Source organism: Salminus brasiliensis, chromosome 4 (genome assembly GCF_030463535.1).
Source record: "Salminus brasiliensis chromosome 4, fSalBra1.hap2, whole genome shotgun sequence".
Classification (NCBI taxonomy): Eukaryota; Metazoa; Chordata; class Actinopteri; order Characiformes; family Bryconidae; genus Salminus; species Salminus brasiliensis.
Window position 1 is genome coordinate 49,590,685 of NC_132881.1, and position 13,795 is coordinate 49,604,479.

Here is a 13,795-nt window from a genome sequence, read left to right on the forward strand (position 1 = left end):
AACATCAAAGCATTTAGCGGTTAAACACCAAGACATGTAACAATTAAACATCAAAGCAATTAAACACCAAATCATTCATCATTTGAACACCAAGACTTTTTACAATTAAACACCAAAGCATTTAGCAATTAAACATCAAAGCATTTAGCGGTTAAACACCAAAGCAATTAGACACTAAAGCATTTAGCAATTAAACGTCAAAGCATTAAAGAGTAAACACCAATCATTTAACAATTAACAATCCAACGATCAAAGTCCTGTTTGAGCTCTTCTGCTCTGCTGTCTCTTGTTGGTCCCTCTGTCAGTGTGCTGTGGTTTTCCCTGTGTGCTCCTGCTTGGATTAACTGCACTGGTGTTTAATCATGCAGTGATTAATTACTAATGCCTTTAAAGGTTAAACACCAAAGATTTAACTGATTTACTGATAAAACACCAAAGCCTTAAAAATATTTTTCATAGTTTTTAAAAGATAACCCAGTAAAGCATTTAAGGGTTAAACGCTGAGTGTAAAGTGATGAAGACCCTCACGTCTGAAAGTTTAAGCCCATGTGTTTCAGAGGGTTTATGAGGGGAACGTGTGGGTGACTGTGAGTGGTAGACTGACGGCTCAGCCGTGCACGTTTCTCAGGATGGCTCATATTAATTAGGTTAATTGTCCAGTTGATTAAATTGGCTTGTTTAGTGATTCTAAAATAAAACCCTGTAAATTAGGTTCAGCACCTGAAACGGGTCGAGCCTGTTAACAGACACTCCACTGAGCGGATTAATCAGGGTTACAGTAATGACTCGGCTAAACGTGGGTGAGGGTTTTAGAGAGTGTTCAGTGTTGGAGTGGTGGTGATGTAACTGAGAATCATGGGAAAGCACAGGGACTGTCTGTGGCAGCGCTGAATCACACGAGCCGGCTGTCACCTGCGTTACAGTGATACTGCCGGTTCTGGTGGAAACCAATAAAGGGAAACCATAAAGGGAAAATCAACCAATCAGGGTCATTTCCGGTGTGGTTACTAGGCAGATAGAGTCAAGCAGGCCCTCCCATTGGTCAGGCCTTCAGGAAGTGGACTGAAGGTCCTACACATCAGATTACCTCCCAGCAATCATGTTCCAGTTCACAGTGGACGGAACCGACATTTACCTTTACAGCATTTATCAGACGCTCCTCTCCAGAGTTCTTACAGAAGAGCTTCACTGTTTACTGAAGCCATATGCATCACAGTGAAGCTCCAGCAGCTCAAAAGAGCACCAGGGGGAGCTGTGAAAGCTAAAGCCCGACCGCAATAGAACACAGGCCATAGCAACCACCCAGGAGATCATAACAACCACCCGAAACAGCATAGAATCCTCCCAGCAACACCCACGCAAATTAACAACAGCATAATAACTGCCCAAGTGACCACCTAGCAATAGCCTAGCAACCCCATAGCAAGCACTTGGATCAGCATAGTAACCACTAAGCAACACTCTGGCAACCACTTTTTGTTTAGTCAAAAAATGCAAAAACAAAACATTCATCTCTATTTTCCAAATGTCTGAGTGTTTAATTTCTTCTTTAGATCCATTGAAAGTCCATTGAAAACTTTTTTATGTAGAAAAGATTCATCCCACAGTTACTCATGCATCCACTCTGTACAGCATAGCAACCACCTAGCAACCCTGTGCAAACACCTGGAATACCATAGCAGCTGATAATCAGCAGCAAAGCAACCACTTTATATAGCATGAAAACCACTTTTTACTTCATAGCAACTGCATAAAATCTGCCTAACAACCACCTAGCAACACCCTAGCAACACTTAGCAACATAACAGCATCCACTTGGAATAGCGTAGCAACCACCTAGCAATCCTAGAGCAACCACTAGGATCCACAGCGCACCCACATCGAAACACCCTAGCAACCACTTAGCAACAGCGTAGCAATAAGCAAGAACAGCAGCAGAGTGACTGCCTAGCAACCCCATGGCTGCTCATTCGCTCTGCTTGTTCTTCAGGGAAAGACTCCGGACCCCTGGTAACATTTTACACATAAATAATAACAAAATGCTTCTGTTCTCTATGACTCCGACTGCCTTCAAAGAGGAAGAGGAAGAGGAAGTCTGATTAAAGTTTTCCTTTAAACACTTTAATATAATAGAAATTTATTAATGATTTGTTATGATCTATTAATGAGGCTGGTTAGAGAAGCAATCTTTAGGATGTGGTTTTCAGTTTACTGGGAGCGAGCAGGAATGTGTCCCGCTGGACTCCAGTCTTCTATTAATCAGAGGACAGAGCAGTTCAGGCCTGGCTCGGCCCGGTCAGGGGTCCACTCAGTTCAATTCTGTTCCTCTCTGTTCTATACTGTTCTGTTTAGTCATGATCTTCTATTCTATGAAATTCTATTTTCCTCTGTTCTAATATGTTCTGTTCTTTTAGTTCTGACATATTTAATTCTATTCGGCTGTGTTCTAATCTATGCAATTTTGTTCTGTGTATTTCTATTCAATTATATCCTGCCTTGTTCGGTTTAGTTCTATTCTATTCTAATTAATGATATTCTATTCTGATCTACTAAATTCTCTTTTGGTCTGGTTGAATCTGCTGTATTCTGTATTCTGTTCTATTCTGATGCACATCTTTTATTCTACTCTGTTCTATTCCATTCTGTTCTACACTATTCTGTTTTTTCTGGTCATGATTCTATTGTTCTATTCTGTTCTACTATTTTCTATTTTCAATTTATGTTCAATAATTTATGTTTAGTTTTAGTTGTTTTCCATGCAATTCTATTTCATTTATTTCTAATTCTGTTTCATTCTGTTCTATTCATTTTAATTCTGTTCTATGATATGCAATTCTGTCAGTTCTGTTTAGTTCTAATTCTATTCATATTTCTTCTCTTTAGTTCTATTCTATCTAATTCTATTCTGTTCTGCTGAATCCTGTTCTTTTCAAATGAATTGTATTCTATGCTATGTTACTATATTCACCTGGTCTGTTTTATTCTGTAGTTTTTTGTTTTATTGTTTTCTTTTTTTATTCTATACTGTTTTACTCAGTTCTATTCTGTTCTGTTTAGTTCTGTTATTTTCTAGAGTTAGGGTTAGGATCTGTTGTGATATTCTGTTCAATTCTATTCTATTTTCTTCAGTTTTATTTTATTGTAATATGCTTTATTCTATTCTATTCTATTCTGTTCTGTTGTACACTGTTCTGTTTGGCTGTACATATTTTATTTTATTCTACTCTATTCTATTGTATTCTATTGTGTATTAAATATCTTCTGTTCTTTTAAATCTTGTTCTGTTATATTCTGCTGAACTCTGTTCTATTCTATTATATTTCTTTCTATTTCGCTCTATACTATTAATCTCTGTTCTTTTCAATTCCTTGTTCAATCTATTCTGTATTCTATTCTGTATTCTATTCTATTCTATTCTGTATTCTATCCTGAGGAATCTGAAGAGTAGTATGTTAATAATAATGCTGATGATTGTTTCTTTATCTCGGCACCTGAAAGCAGCAGGTTCTAAACCCTCAGAAAATTTTTGTGGAACACCTGGTGGCATCTGGGAGACTTTCTTCTGTCTATGGAGGTCAGAGTGTGTGTGTGTGTGTGTGTGTGTGTGTGTGTGTCCTCCTCTTCCTCCTACTCTCTATTCTATTGTGTTCTATTGACAGTACTTCACACCGTCAGAGTTACAGACAGGTGTAGATACACAGGTGTGAGTAATCAGTAATCCAGGGATGATCTGGACACTGAACAGTGATTGGCTGATGTGGCAGCGAGAGCAGAAGGTGCATTCTGGGAAATGGAGTTTACTGAGTTATTAGAGCGGTCAGTTTACACGGTCAGAGTCTGTAAATTCACAAATAAAGGACTTTTACAGATCATAATAATCTGTTATAGTTACAGTTTATATTAAGAATGTGTTAAATTTACAGTTCATTTAAAAGAAATCTGTCCAATTTAACATTTTTTTAAATGTACAGATCATTTAAATAATCTGTTAACTTTAATAATTTAACTAATGACTGTTTAATCAGACGGTGTAATGAGAGACAGTAAGTGATATTAGGACAGATAAATATGGCCATCACCCCCCATCACCCCCCTACCCCCCCGTAACGCTGGGCGGTTGACCGGTGGAGGCTGTGAGAGATGAAGGGGCCAGTTCTCGATAACCCTCCTTCCCCGACCCCCCCTCTCCGCTCGGCTTGGGGCCGCATCCATCTCCATTACTGCCTCTAATTTATCTCCCGCTCACACACACACACATAGAGCCCGCTGACGCAACAGGAGTGTGTGTGTGTGTGTGTGGTGACAGCAGCAGGGCTGGTAAGCAGTCAGATTGGCAGGAAGTGTGTGTGCACTCCAATTAGAGCAGGATAGAAGAGGTAGGGAGTGTGTGTGTGTGTGTGTGTGTGTGTGTGTGATGTGGTGGTAGAGGGCTAACGGCTAATGCGCTAGGTGAGACGGTGTGTGTATCAGGCAGCAGGAGGAAATGAGGCACCGCTCTAAATAAACAGCCCTGAGGTCCACACACACACACACACACACACACACACACACACACTCACACACACAAACCTAATCTGCCTCAGAGTGCTTTCCTTCTATTCTCTCTCTCTCCCTCCCTCCCTCGCTCTCCCTTTCTCTCTCTATATTATCCTTCTCTCGCCCTCTCTTTCTCTCTCTCTCTCTCTCTCTCTCTCTCTCTCTCTCTCTCTCTCTCTTCCTTCATTCTTCTCTCTCGCCCTTTCTCTTGCTCTCTCTCTCTCTGGCTCTTCCAGAATCCTGAACAACCCCTTCTGTCAGTCATCCTGGTCTCCTAATTCCTCTGAGGAGGTGTGTGTGTGTGTGTGTGTGTGTGTGTGTGTTTACACACTGTTCTCAGATCAGAGTGAGAGTCCTGCTTTTTCCTCATATATGAAGAACCCTTTGGTTAGGGAAATGGTTCTATACAGGTTACTAAAGAACCTTTGAAGAACCCTTTTGTGTTTAGTTCATTCATTCTTTCCCCCACAATCTAGAACCCCCCCCCCCCCCCCCCCATCACACAATGCTACCAGTGCTGGGAGGATGAAGGCTAGCATGGTCTTCCTCTGAGGTACGTGACATTACAGAAGCTCCGCCTCCTCTTCTCCAAATGCCGCTAACCCAACAGCACTGAGCTCAGCACGCTTGGAGGAGACGCTAACGGCTAATTCTGGTAGTCAGCTAACAGACACAGGCACAGGCTGGCACTGCCCATGCTCAGTGATGGGGGAGAGGGAGGGCCGTCCTACCCGTTATGCTCTCTGGGACTCCCAGTCACTGACGGATAGCTGCGGCACCACCGGGCTCGAACCTGTGACCTCCTGATGTTGGACCACTCTGGAGCTCCAACAATTGGGTATTTTCACTTCGGTCCACAGCTCGTTCCCAAACCCCCTCTGTCTGATCTAGATCTTGTTTAGCTTCAGACGTTGGCTTTTGTGGCGAGGTCCAGGGTCAGGTTCCCTTCTAATGCCTGTGCTGCACTCTCAGAAACCGCTAACTCTGAGGGATGTTCTAGAGCTGCTGTAGTGAAGGTGAAGGTCCCAAAGACATAACAGTGGTGCACACTCCAGATCTCACCTGAATCAGCGTGATCTCGCTCATGCATTAAAACCATTTGTGTTGGACACATTGGCATTTATCCCATCTGTGCTATTAACACACACACACAGTGGACAATGAGCACACGTACCCGGGGTGGGGGGCAGCCATTGCTGTGGCACCTGGGGAGCAGAGAGAGTGAAGGGTCTTGCTCAAGGGTCCAACAGTGCCCAGGCCGGGTATCGAACCCACAACCCTGTCAGAGCTCTAACCGCTGAGCACCACTGCCTGCATGCAAACATGGATGTGAAAACTGTGCACCTGGCTGCCCTTATCATCACTGTTCAGAGAAACACCAAAAAAGAGCTGTTTAGGAAAACACAGACGTCATTCTTTCTATATTAAATATTACTATATTATTTCCGTATGTCCAGCTTCTCTCTCGGTCTCTCGGTCTCGATCTCTCGGTCTCCGAGCTCCACCACAACAGCGTCGGCAGCAAACCTGGCAGTGGTGGCAGGGCTGGAGGTGGCCGGGCTGGAGGTGGCCGGGCTCGGTCTCTCGGTCTCTCACAGCAAGGGGTTTTCTCTCTTCACGGTTTTTGCTGGACCACCTAGAAAAGGCAGAGTCACTGACTGGCTGGCTGTGGGAGTGAGCAGGAGAGAGAGGGACGAACCTCGTTGAAACGACTGGAAACGGCCTCTTGTTTGCCTAGAGGAGCATTTCTGGTTCTACCGCTCTGAGGACGACCTTTAGCCACAGAGCTAACAGGTGTCTGAGCTGCTGAGAGGAGCTGTAGTCTTAGGTAAGCTGAAGTTGGGTCTCCTTGCATCGCTACCGCAGCAGTAACATCACTACCGCTAGTGAGGTGTTCACATTGTTATCGTGCCATTAGCATCTACCGCCGGCCTTGCCCACCGTTGCTACCGTGCATGGCTACTGCACTGGCTCCCACCCTCGCCCAGTATCGCTCCCACGGTGATAGTCACAAGCATGTTGATGAGGTCCTGGGTCCGATTATGGACTACAGCTCAGCGTTCAACACTATTAACCCCTCAACACCAAGCTGGAGGACCTGGGACTTCATCCAGCCTTACGTGACTGGATCTCCAACTCGACTGGCTCACCGGTTAGAGCTCTGGGCTATTGATGACAGGGTTGTGGGTTCAATACCCCGGTTTGTCAAGCTGTGACTGTTGGGAACTTGAGCAAGACCCTTCCCTTCACTCCCCCTGCTGTACTCACTGTACCCTTGTGGCCACCTCCAGCCCTGCCACCTCCAGCCCTGCCACCACTGCCAGGTTTGCTGCCAACGCTGTTGTGGTGGAGCTGATCTCTACTGATGATGGGAAACACCTGGAGAACTGGTGACAGGATGATGATGATGGTCTCCTCCTCAACAGCAGCAAGAAGAAGGAGAGGAGCAACCACCCCGTCACGATCAGCGGAGCTCAGTGGAAAGAGTGGACAAGTTCAAGTACCATAGAGATCACATCTCGCAGGGTCTGTCGTGGTCTTGCTACATCAGGTTTAGTCCTAACGTCCAGACCATGCTCACCTCAATTCTGCTGTTAATGACCTCTACAGCTCATACTCACATTCAGACAGAACCGCCTGTGCGGAGCTGCAGTGCTACACGTCCTCTAAACGGTTTAAAGAACGTTAATAACATTTCAGAATCTTCTTAGATTCAAATTTATTTTATCAGAACATGTAAAGGAGCAGAAGGTCAGGAGGCGGAGACTCATCTCCACCCCAGTGCAGCTTCCACTGTACTGCACTAATGCTAACCAGCGCCCTGTCTCAAGGGTTCTGACGTTAGCCAGCGAGCTAATCGCAGCTAACATCTGATGATGCTAACCACGCTATCCACTCACTGTGGCCTCCTCTCAGAACACATTCAGAACACATAGCTAGCGCTAGCTACCTATTAGCGAGCTTGCTCACTAAGGTGACAGACTGAATGAGGAGAGACCAAACTACTGGAAGCTGAAGGTCTGATCACTGCTTCAGAATCAGAATCTGAGATCTGATGAAACCTCATGAGTAGTCTGTATAGTGTGTAGCTCCGCCTGGGAACAGATAACGCAATGGGCTTTTATGTTGAGGGCTAAAGAACTTAAAGAGCTAACTGTTTTTTTTTGTTTTTTTTAAGGGCGGGACTTTATCTGTACCAAGCACACTGATTGGCTCTTTTTGTTGAGGGGCGGGGCTTTACCTTTACTTTATCTGTCTCCTTATCAATAACGCCTCTGACGACAACACAGCTCTCCTAACAGGACACATCCATAGATGGCGATATTTCCCCAGGGAGAGGGAGGGGAAATGAAGTAATTAATTATCTGAAAATGATAATCAGGGTTTTGTGAAAACATCCGGGGCTTGAGCCCCCTAAGCTATCGCCCCCCACCCACCCCGCTCCACCCACCCGCTCCACCTCTGTCCTAACAGGGAACATCACAGCCTGGTTCGGGAACAGCACCAAGCAGGACAGATGGGCTCTCCGGAAGGTTGTAGAGGAGCTTCTTGCCATAGTCTAATCAGTCTCTGAACCAGAGCAGTCATTAGGACTATTTACACTTACAATATCTGTCCAAATGTTTGTGGACACCCCTTCTAATGAATGCATTCAGCTACTTTAAGTTGCACCCATTGCTGACACAGATGTGCAATTGCACACACAGCTTGTCTAGTCCCTGTAGAGAAGAAGTACTGCCAATAGAATAGGACTCTCTGGAGCAGATCAACATCATGACCCTATTGGCTCCATGCTGCCTAATAATGCCAGGCGTGGGCTAAAGGGTATAAAGCCCCCCAGCATTGAGGAGCTGTTTATCTCTCTCTCCTGCTCTATCTCTCCACGTCTTTATCTCTCTCGCCCTTTTTCTGCTCTCTCTCTCTCTCTCTCTCTCTCTCTCTCTCGTCCATACTCCCCCCCCCTCTTCCATCTCTCCAGTCATTTCCAGCCAATGATCGGTAGGTGTGCGCATCCCAGCGTCCCCAGCGCAGCGCCAATCAGCCACACACAGCGCTGGAACACACACACACACACACACACGCGGCACGCGCGCACACACACACACACACACACACACACACACACTTTCTTTCACACATACACACATGCACGCTCGCGCGCGCACACACACACACACACACACACACACTTTCTTTCACACATACACACATGCACGCTCGCGCGCGCACACACACACACACACACGCACAGCCCGGACCAGGAAACAGCAGCTCGCTCGCTCCCTGTGCTCCGTGTCTGCGCGCGGAGGCTGCTCGGTGTTATTTTTGTTGTTTGTTGTTGTTTTTGTTTTTGTTTTTTTTTTAAGCTCACGCGACTCAGATCAGTGGAAATGCAGCTGTGGTTGTGAGCTGGAGGTCTGGACTCAGAGGGTGATCGAGGGGAGGTAGGTGATGCTCTCCTTCTGCCTCTTTACGGGGTTGAAGTTGGTTCTCCGCTCCACCTTAAATCGAGCAGCAGTTCCGCTCCCGCGCCCGAGGAGCCGGAGGGGGGCAGAGGGGAACTGCCGCACCAGTTAAGGTGGAGCGGAGAGATCCCAGAAAGACGGTAACTTCAGCTGCGGGTCTCCTCCTCCAGTTCCATCTTTTCTTCCCCATCTTTGGGTTAACCCTCCATCCTTCACACCCACCCCTCCATCCTTCTTTATCTCTGCCTTTCTGTCTACCCCCCCCCCCTCACCTCTCTCCGTCGCGTGCGCTTAGTACCAGACCTCTCCATGCTACCCAAAGAGCTGGAGCCTCACAGTTCCTGACCTTTAGCTCCAGAGTCTCATTGGGCCAGGTGTGTTTAGGAGATTTGGGGGGGTGTGGGGGGTATTTGGGTCTGTTTCAGCACCTCGTGCACCCTCTCCCCTTCTTGTTACTCTAAAACTTTACAGCACTGTAATCAATAGCAGGAACTGGCTGCATTGATGAAGTCCTGTACAAAGAAGTACGGTTGAATTTGCATATTACAGAATATGATTAGAAATTAAATATGCACTGGAAGTTTGTCTGTGCTGTGTGTTTATTGTTGTTTAAAGGATGTAGCTCACTGCTGACTGGCACAGTTGAACACATGTTCATGCATATTGCAGATTTTGAAAATGCATAGGTGTAAGTATACATTTTTACACTGAAATATATTTTTATTATCGTTATAGTCATTTAAAATAAATAGCTCAGATTTTTGGTAACAAAAAGGCTTTTAAAAATGAATAAAAAAAGAAAACCTGTAGTTTTGTCCATTAAAATGTCATTAATTATAAATTATTATTGTTTATATTCGTTTAAAACCCCCGCCTGGATCTTTCCCCGGTTATTCTGTAATCCGAGTGGTTTTAGTTGTATTTTCGGTTGTAAACAGGCTGAATTTGGGGAATTAGACAGAAGATAGAGGCCAGAGGAAAGGTAATGTAAGGAGCAGGGGGAGAGGGAGATGTGTCTAATGGGCTTTTATCTGTGGAAACGAAACCCAGACGGAGTGAGAGAGCGAGAGAGAGGGAGAGAGAGAGAGAGAGAGAGAGAGAGAGAGAGGGAGAGAGAGAGAGAGAGAGGGAGAGAGAGGGAGAGATAGGGAGAGAGAGAGAGAGAGAGAGGGAGAGATAGGGAGAGAGAGAGGGAGAGAGAGAGAGAGAGAGAGAGGGAGAGAGAGAGAGAGAGAGGGAGAGAGAGAGAGAGAGAGAGGGAGAGAGAGAGAGAGAGAGAGAGAGGGAGAGAGTGAGGAAATGGACACCCCCCACCCCCCCGCCCTCCAGGCAGCTGACACTACAGTTGTCAAGGTCTAAGACTTGGCTTGCGTTCGCCTGTCTTTGTGTCATCGGGTGAATGTGAAGCAGCAGACAATGAATAATCAGAACGCACACACTGCACACAGGCCACACACACACCGCACACACACCGCACACACTCCACACACACTCCACACACACTCCACACTTCTCCATCTGCATGCCTTTATTTTATACTAAAATCTACTTTTAGTGCCTCATATGTGTGTTATCTGCTTTACTGTGGTGTGTGTGTGTGTGTGTGTGGGCCGTCCCGCTGCACTGCATGCTGGTACTGTTATTATACTGTATTAAAGGGCTCATAACCTAAATTTCCCTGCATATCACTCCTTCCCCTGAGGGCCGTATCACATGTATCTGTTTATATTCTCACATTAAAAAATGAAGCAGGGTTATGTGAAGAACCAGAACCGCTGTTCTGTAGCATCGGAAGGGTTCCACTACACTACGTTCTCCATACTACATTTGAACTTACTGATTTTCCTCTGTTATTATTATTAAACAGACAGGACCTTTAACAGTAATACATGTGAACAAGCTCTGCTCTGATTGGCTGCCCTGCACTGTGCCTTTTTGCCACTTTCAGAAGCCAGCCCATGCAGAAACACTGTAACTCCAGTGAGAATCTGGGCTGGACAGGAAGTGTTGGTAGTTGTGACATCACACAGCAGTGAGGTCTCCAGAGTTTTGTTCCGTGATTTGGGCCCTTTTGAGCAGTGTATATGTGTGTGAGTGTGTGTGTGTGTGTGTGTATGTGTGTGTGTGTGTATGTGTGTGTGTGTATGTGTGTGTGTGTGTGTGTGTGTGTGTGTGTGCGCTGTATTTGCTTCTTTTGTATTTTAGGGAGCTGTAACCTGTGACCACCCATGTGGAAAGCACTAGAATATACATTTTTAATATCACTTTCATTCATTATTTTGATTATAATCATGCGTACAGTGTTAACGTACTATTATTATTATTATTATTATTATTGTCATTGTTATTATAATGCATTGACACTTGCGTATGGACTGTATGTGGTAATGCTGTGTGTGTGTGTGTGTGCATGCTGGGTTATTAATTGTATGTTTATTGTGTATCGTAGGGAGGGCTATTGATACTGTGTGTATTAATGCATATTAAATAAATGAAATACAGCTGTTTTAGGGTCTGATGTGAGGAGTTTTGAGCTCCGGATTCTGTTCGTTTTTTTTTTTTTTTCGTTATTGATTCAACACTGAGCTTAATGTGAACAGAAGAGTTGATGACCGGTAGGGTTGATCAGATGGAGAGTCTAGGGTTGATCAGACTGGGGGTCTGTAGGATGATTGGACTGAGAGTCTGTTAAAAGTCTGTTTGGTTCTGATCTCAGGTCAGTTTAGGTGAGCGAGGATCCATTAAAGGTGGCGTCAGAATGAGTGAGTGAGGCAGTGAAGGTGGTGAAGGTGGTGAAGGTGGTGAAGGTGGTGAAGGCGCTGACGGACCCACGTGTAACTGTTGTTTTCTTGTTTCAGAACCGGAACCAGGATGGTGACTCATTGCCTCTGATCAGCTCAGTGTTGAAGAAGGCCTGCCTCCGAGAGAACCCCCAGCCCTCCAGACGCTCATTTCTGTAAAGAAGGAAGAAGGCTGAGCTCCAGTCATGTCCAATATAAACACTGCGCTTTGCATCGAGAGTGGACAGAACGCGGACGTCTCGCTCCTACAGAAGGACAGTCTGCAGGACGGTGGATTAACCAGCTTTTGGATTACAATGCGGAACTGGAGCGGTACCGGTCTTTCGCAAACTTTTACAAAACCAACGGCGCGTTCCCACAGACTGCCAAAATCGCCCGCATCACGACGCCCATCTTCCCCAGCGCCCGGATCGGCGTGTCCCCTGGAACTGTGACAACGCCATGCTCTGGGGGAGGAAATCGGCCGCGATAAACCCGAACAGGACCGGCGTGCACAGGAACGAATCCCCGAGGCCGGGGAAGCTGGAGACGCTGCAAATGGCAAATAATAATTTCCTCTCTACCTTATCCCCGGAACACTGCCGGCCTTTAGCCGGGAATGCATGAACAAGCTGAAATGCGGCGCCGCCGAAGCAGAGATAATGAATCTCCCCGAACGCGTCGGACTTTTTCCGCCATCCCGGCTCTAGGGGGCATCTCATTACCTCCCGGGGTCATCGTCATGACAGCCCTTCACTCCCCCGCTGCCTCCGCCGCCGTTACAGACAGTGCGTTTCAAATTGCCAATCTGGCAGACTGCCCGCAGAATAATTCCTCCTCCTCCGCGTCCGCCGGGAACCCCGCCAAGAAGAAGAGGAAAAGGTGCGGGGTGTGCGCCCCCTGCAGGAGGCTCATCAACTGCGGCGTCTGCAGCAGCTGCCGGAACCGCAAGACCGGACACCAAATCTGCAAATTCCGCAAATGTGAGGAGCTCAAGAAGAAGCCTGGATCATCACTGAGGTAAAACCACCCCCCTTCCTCACCTGTTTTAGGGTGTCCTGATCTGAAGTTTCAGTAGTGGAGCCAATTAACACTGGGATTACGGAGAGGAACTGTACTGATGTTAAAGTTACAGCTCAGCTAATCACAGCGACAACAGGGGGATCAGACTCTTCTTAGAAATAAATAAATTAATTAATTAATAAATAAATAATAGTTTGCAGTGGAAAATACTGAGATATACATTACACATCTCTAACCAGCTGTAAAAGCACTAAACCAATGTCATGAATGTTCTGATTACTCCAGAGCCGAAGAGGTACACACCAAAACAATCAGAATACAAATATCTGATCAGATTCTTTATCTGTGAATTTACAAAATGCAAAAAATATCATCTACAAAAATACAAATAAACACTCTGATTTATTAACAAAATACAGATTACAGACTGGATACGTTATCTCTGAGAACACGAGTGACGTATCAGACACTGTATTACCAAAATATAAATGTTGTGTCACATTTGTAATCTACCCAAATGCAAGTAATGTGTGAAATGTGTTCATCTATGAAATTACAACTGTTGTATGGGAAGTGTATATCAGACATAATGTAATATTACATCTATAATCTATAAAGAAAAAAATATGGTATTGGATGCAGATGCTTTCTATGAAAATACAGATGTCAAATCAGATGATATGTTATCTATGAAAATATCGGAGGCATTATCAGTGAAGATATCGGATATCAGATGTTATATCCACTGTCATATGGAATTGGATGTACAAAAATAGTATAAAATAGTAGTACAAAAATACTAACATCTGATTGGATGTGTTGTCTATGAAAACACTGATATCAAATCAAATACGTTGTCTATAAAAATTAAAATCTCATCAAATGTATTTTCTGCTAAAAGTGATGTGTACAAAAATCCAGTGTATAAAATGTGATTTCTGTATGAACATTCTTTATCTGATCTATAAGAGTAATTCAGATTATCTGTGA

At 45.1% G+C, this 13,795-nt stretch overlaps 1 protein-coding gene across 1 annotated transcript; it reads left to right on the top strand.

Moving 5' to 3' along the window:
- The first annotated feature begins 8,601 nt into the window (after positions 1-8,601).
- Positions 8,602-12,806, top strand: cxxc4 (CXXC finger 4). Its single transcript, XM_072677216.1, is given in 6 exon segments — positions 8,602-8,981; positions 11,861-12,076; positions 12,079-12,219; positions 12,222-12,398; positions 12,401-12,466; positions 12,469-12,806. Coding segments are annotated over 5 exon segments (810 nt in total). The 5' UTR covers positions 8,602-8,981; positions 11,861-11,988.
- Positions 12,807-13,795: the final 989 nt, after the last annotated feature.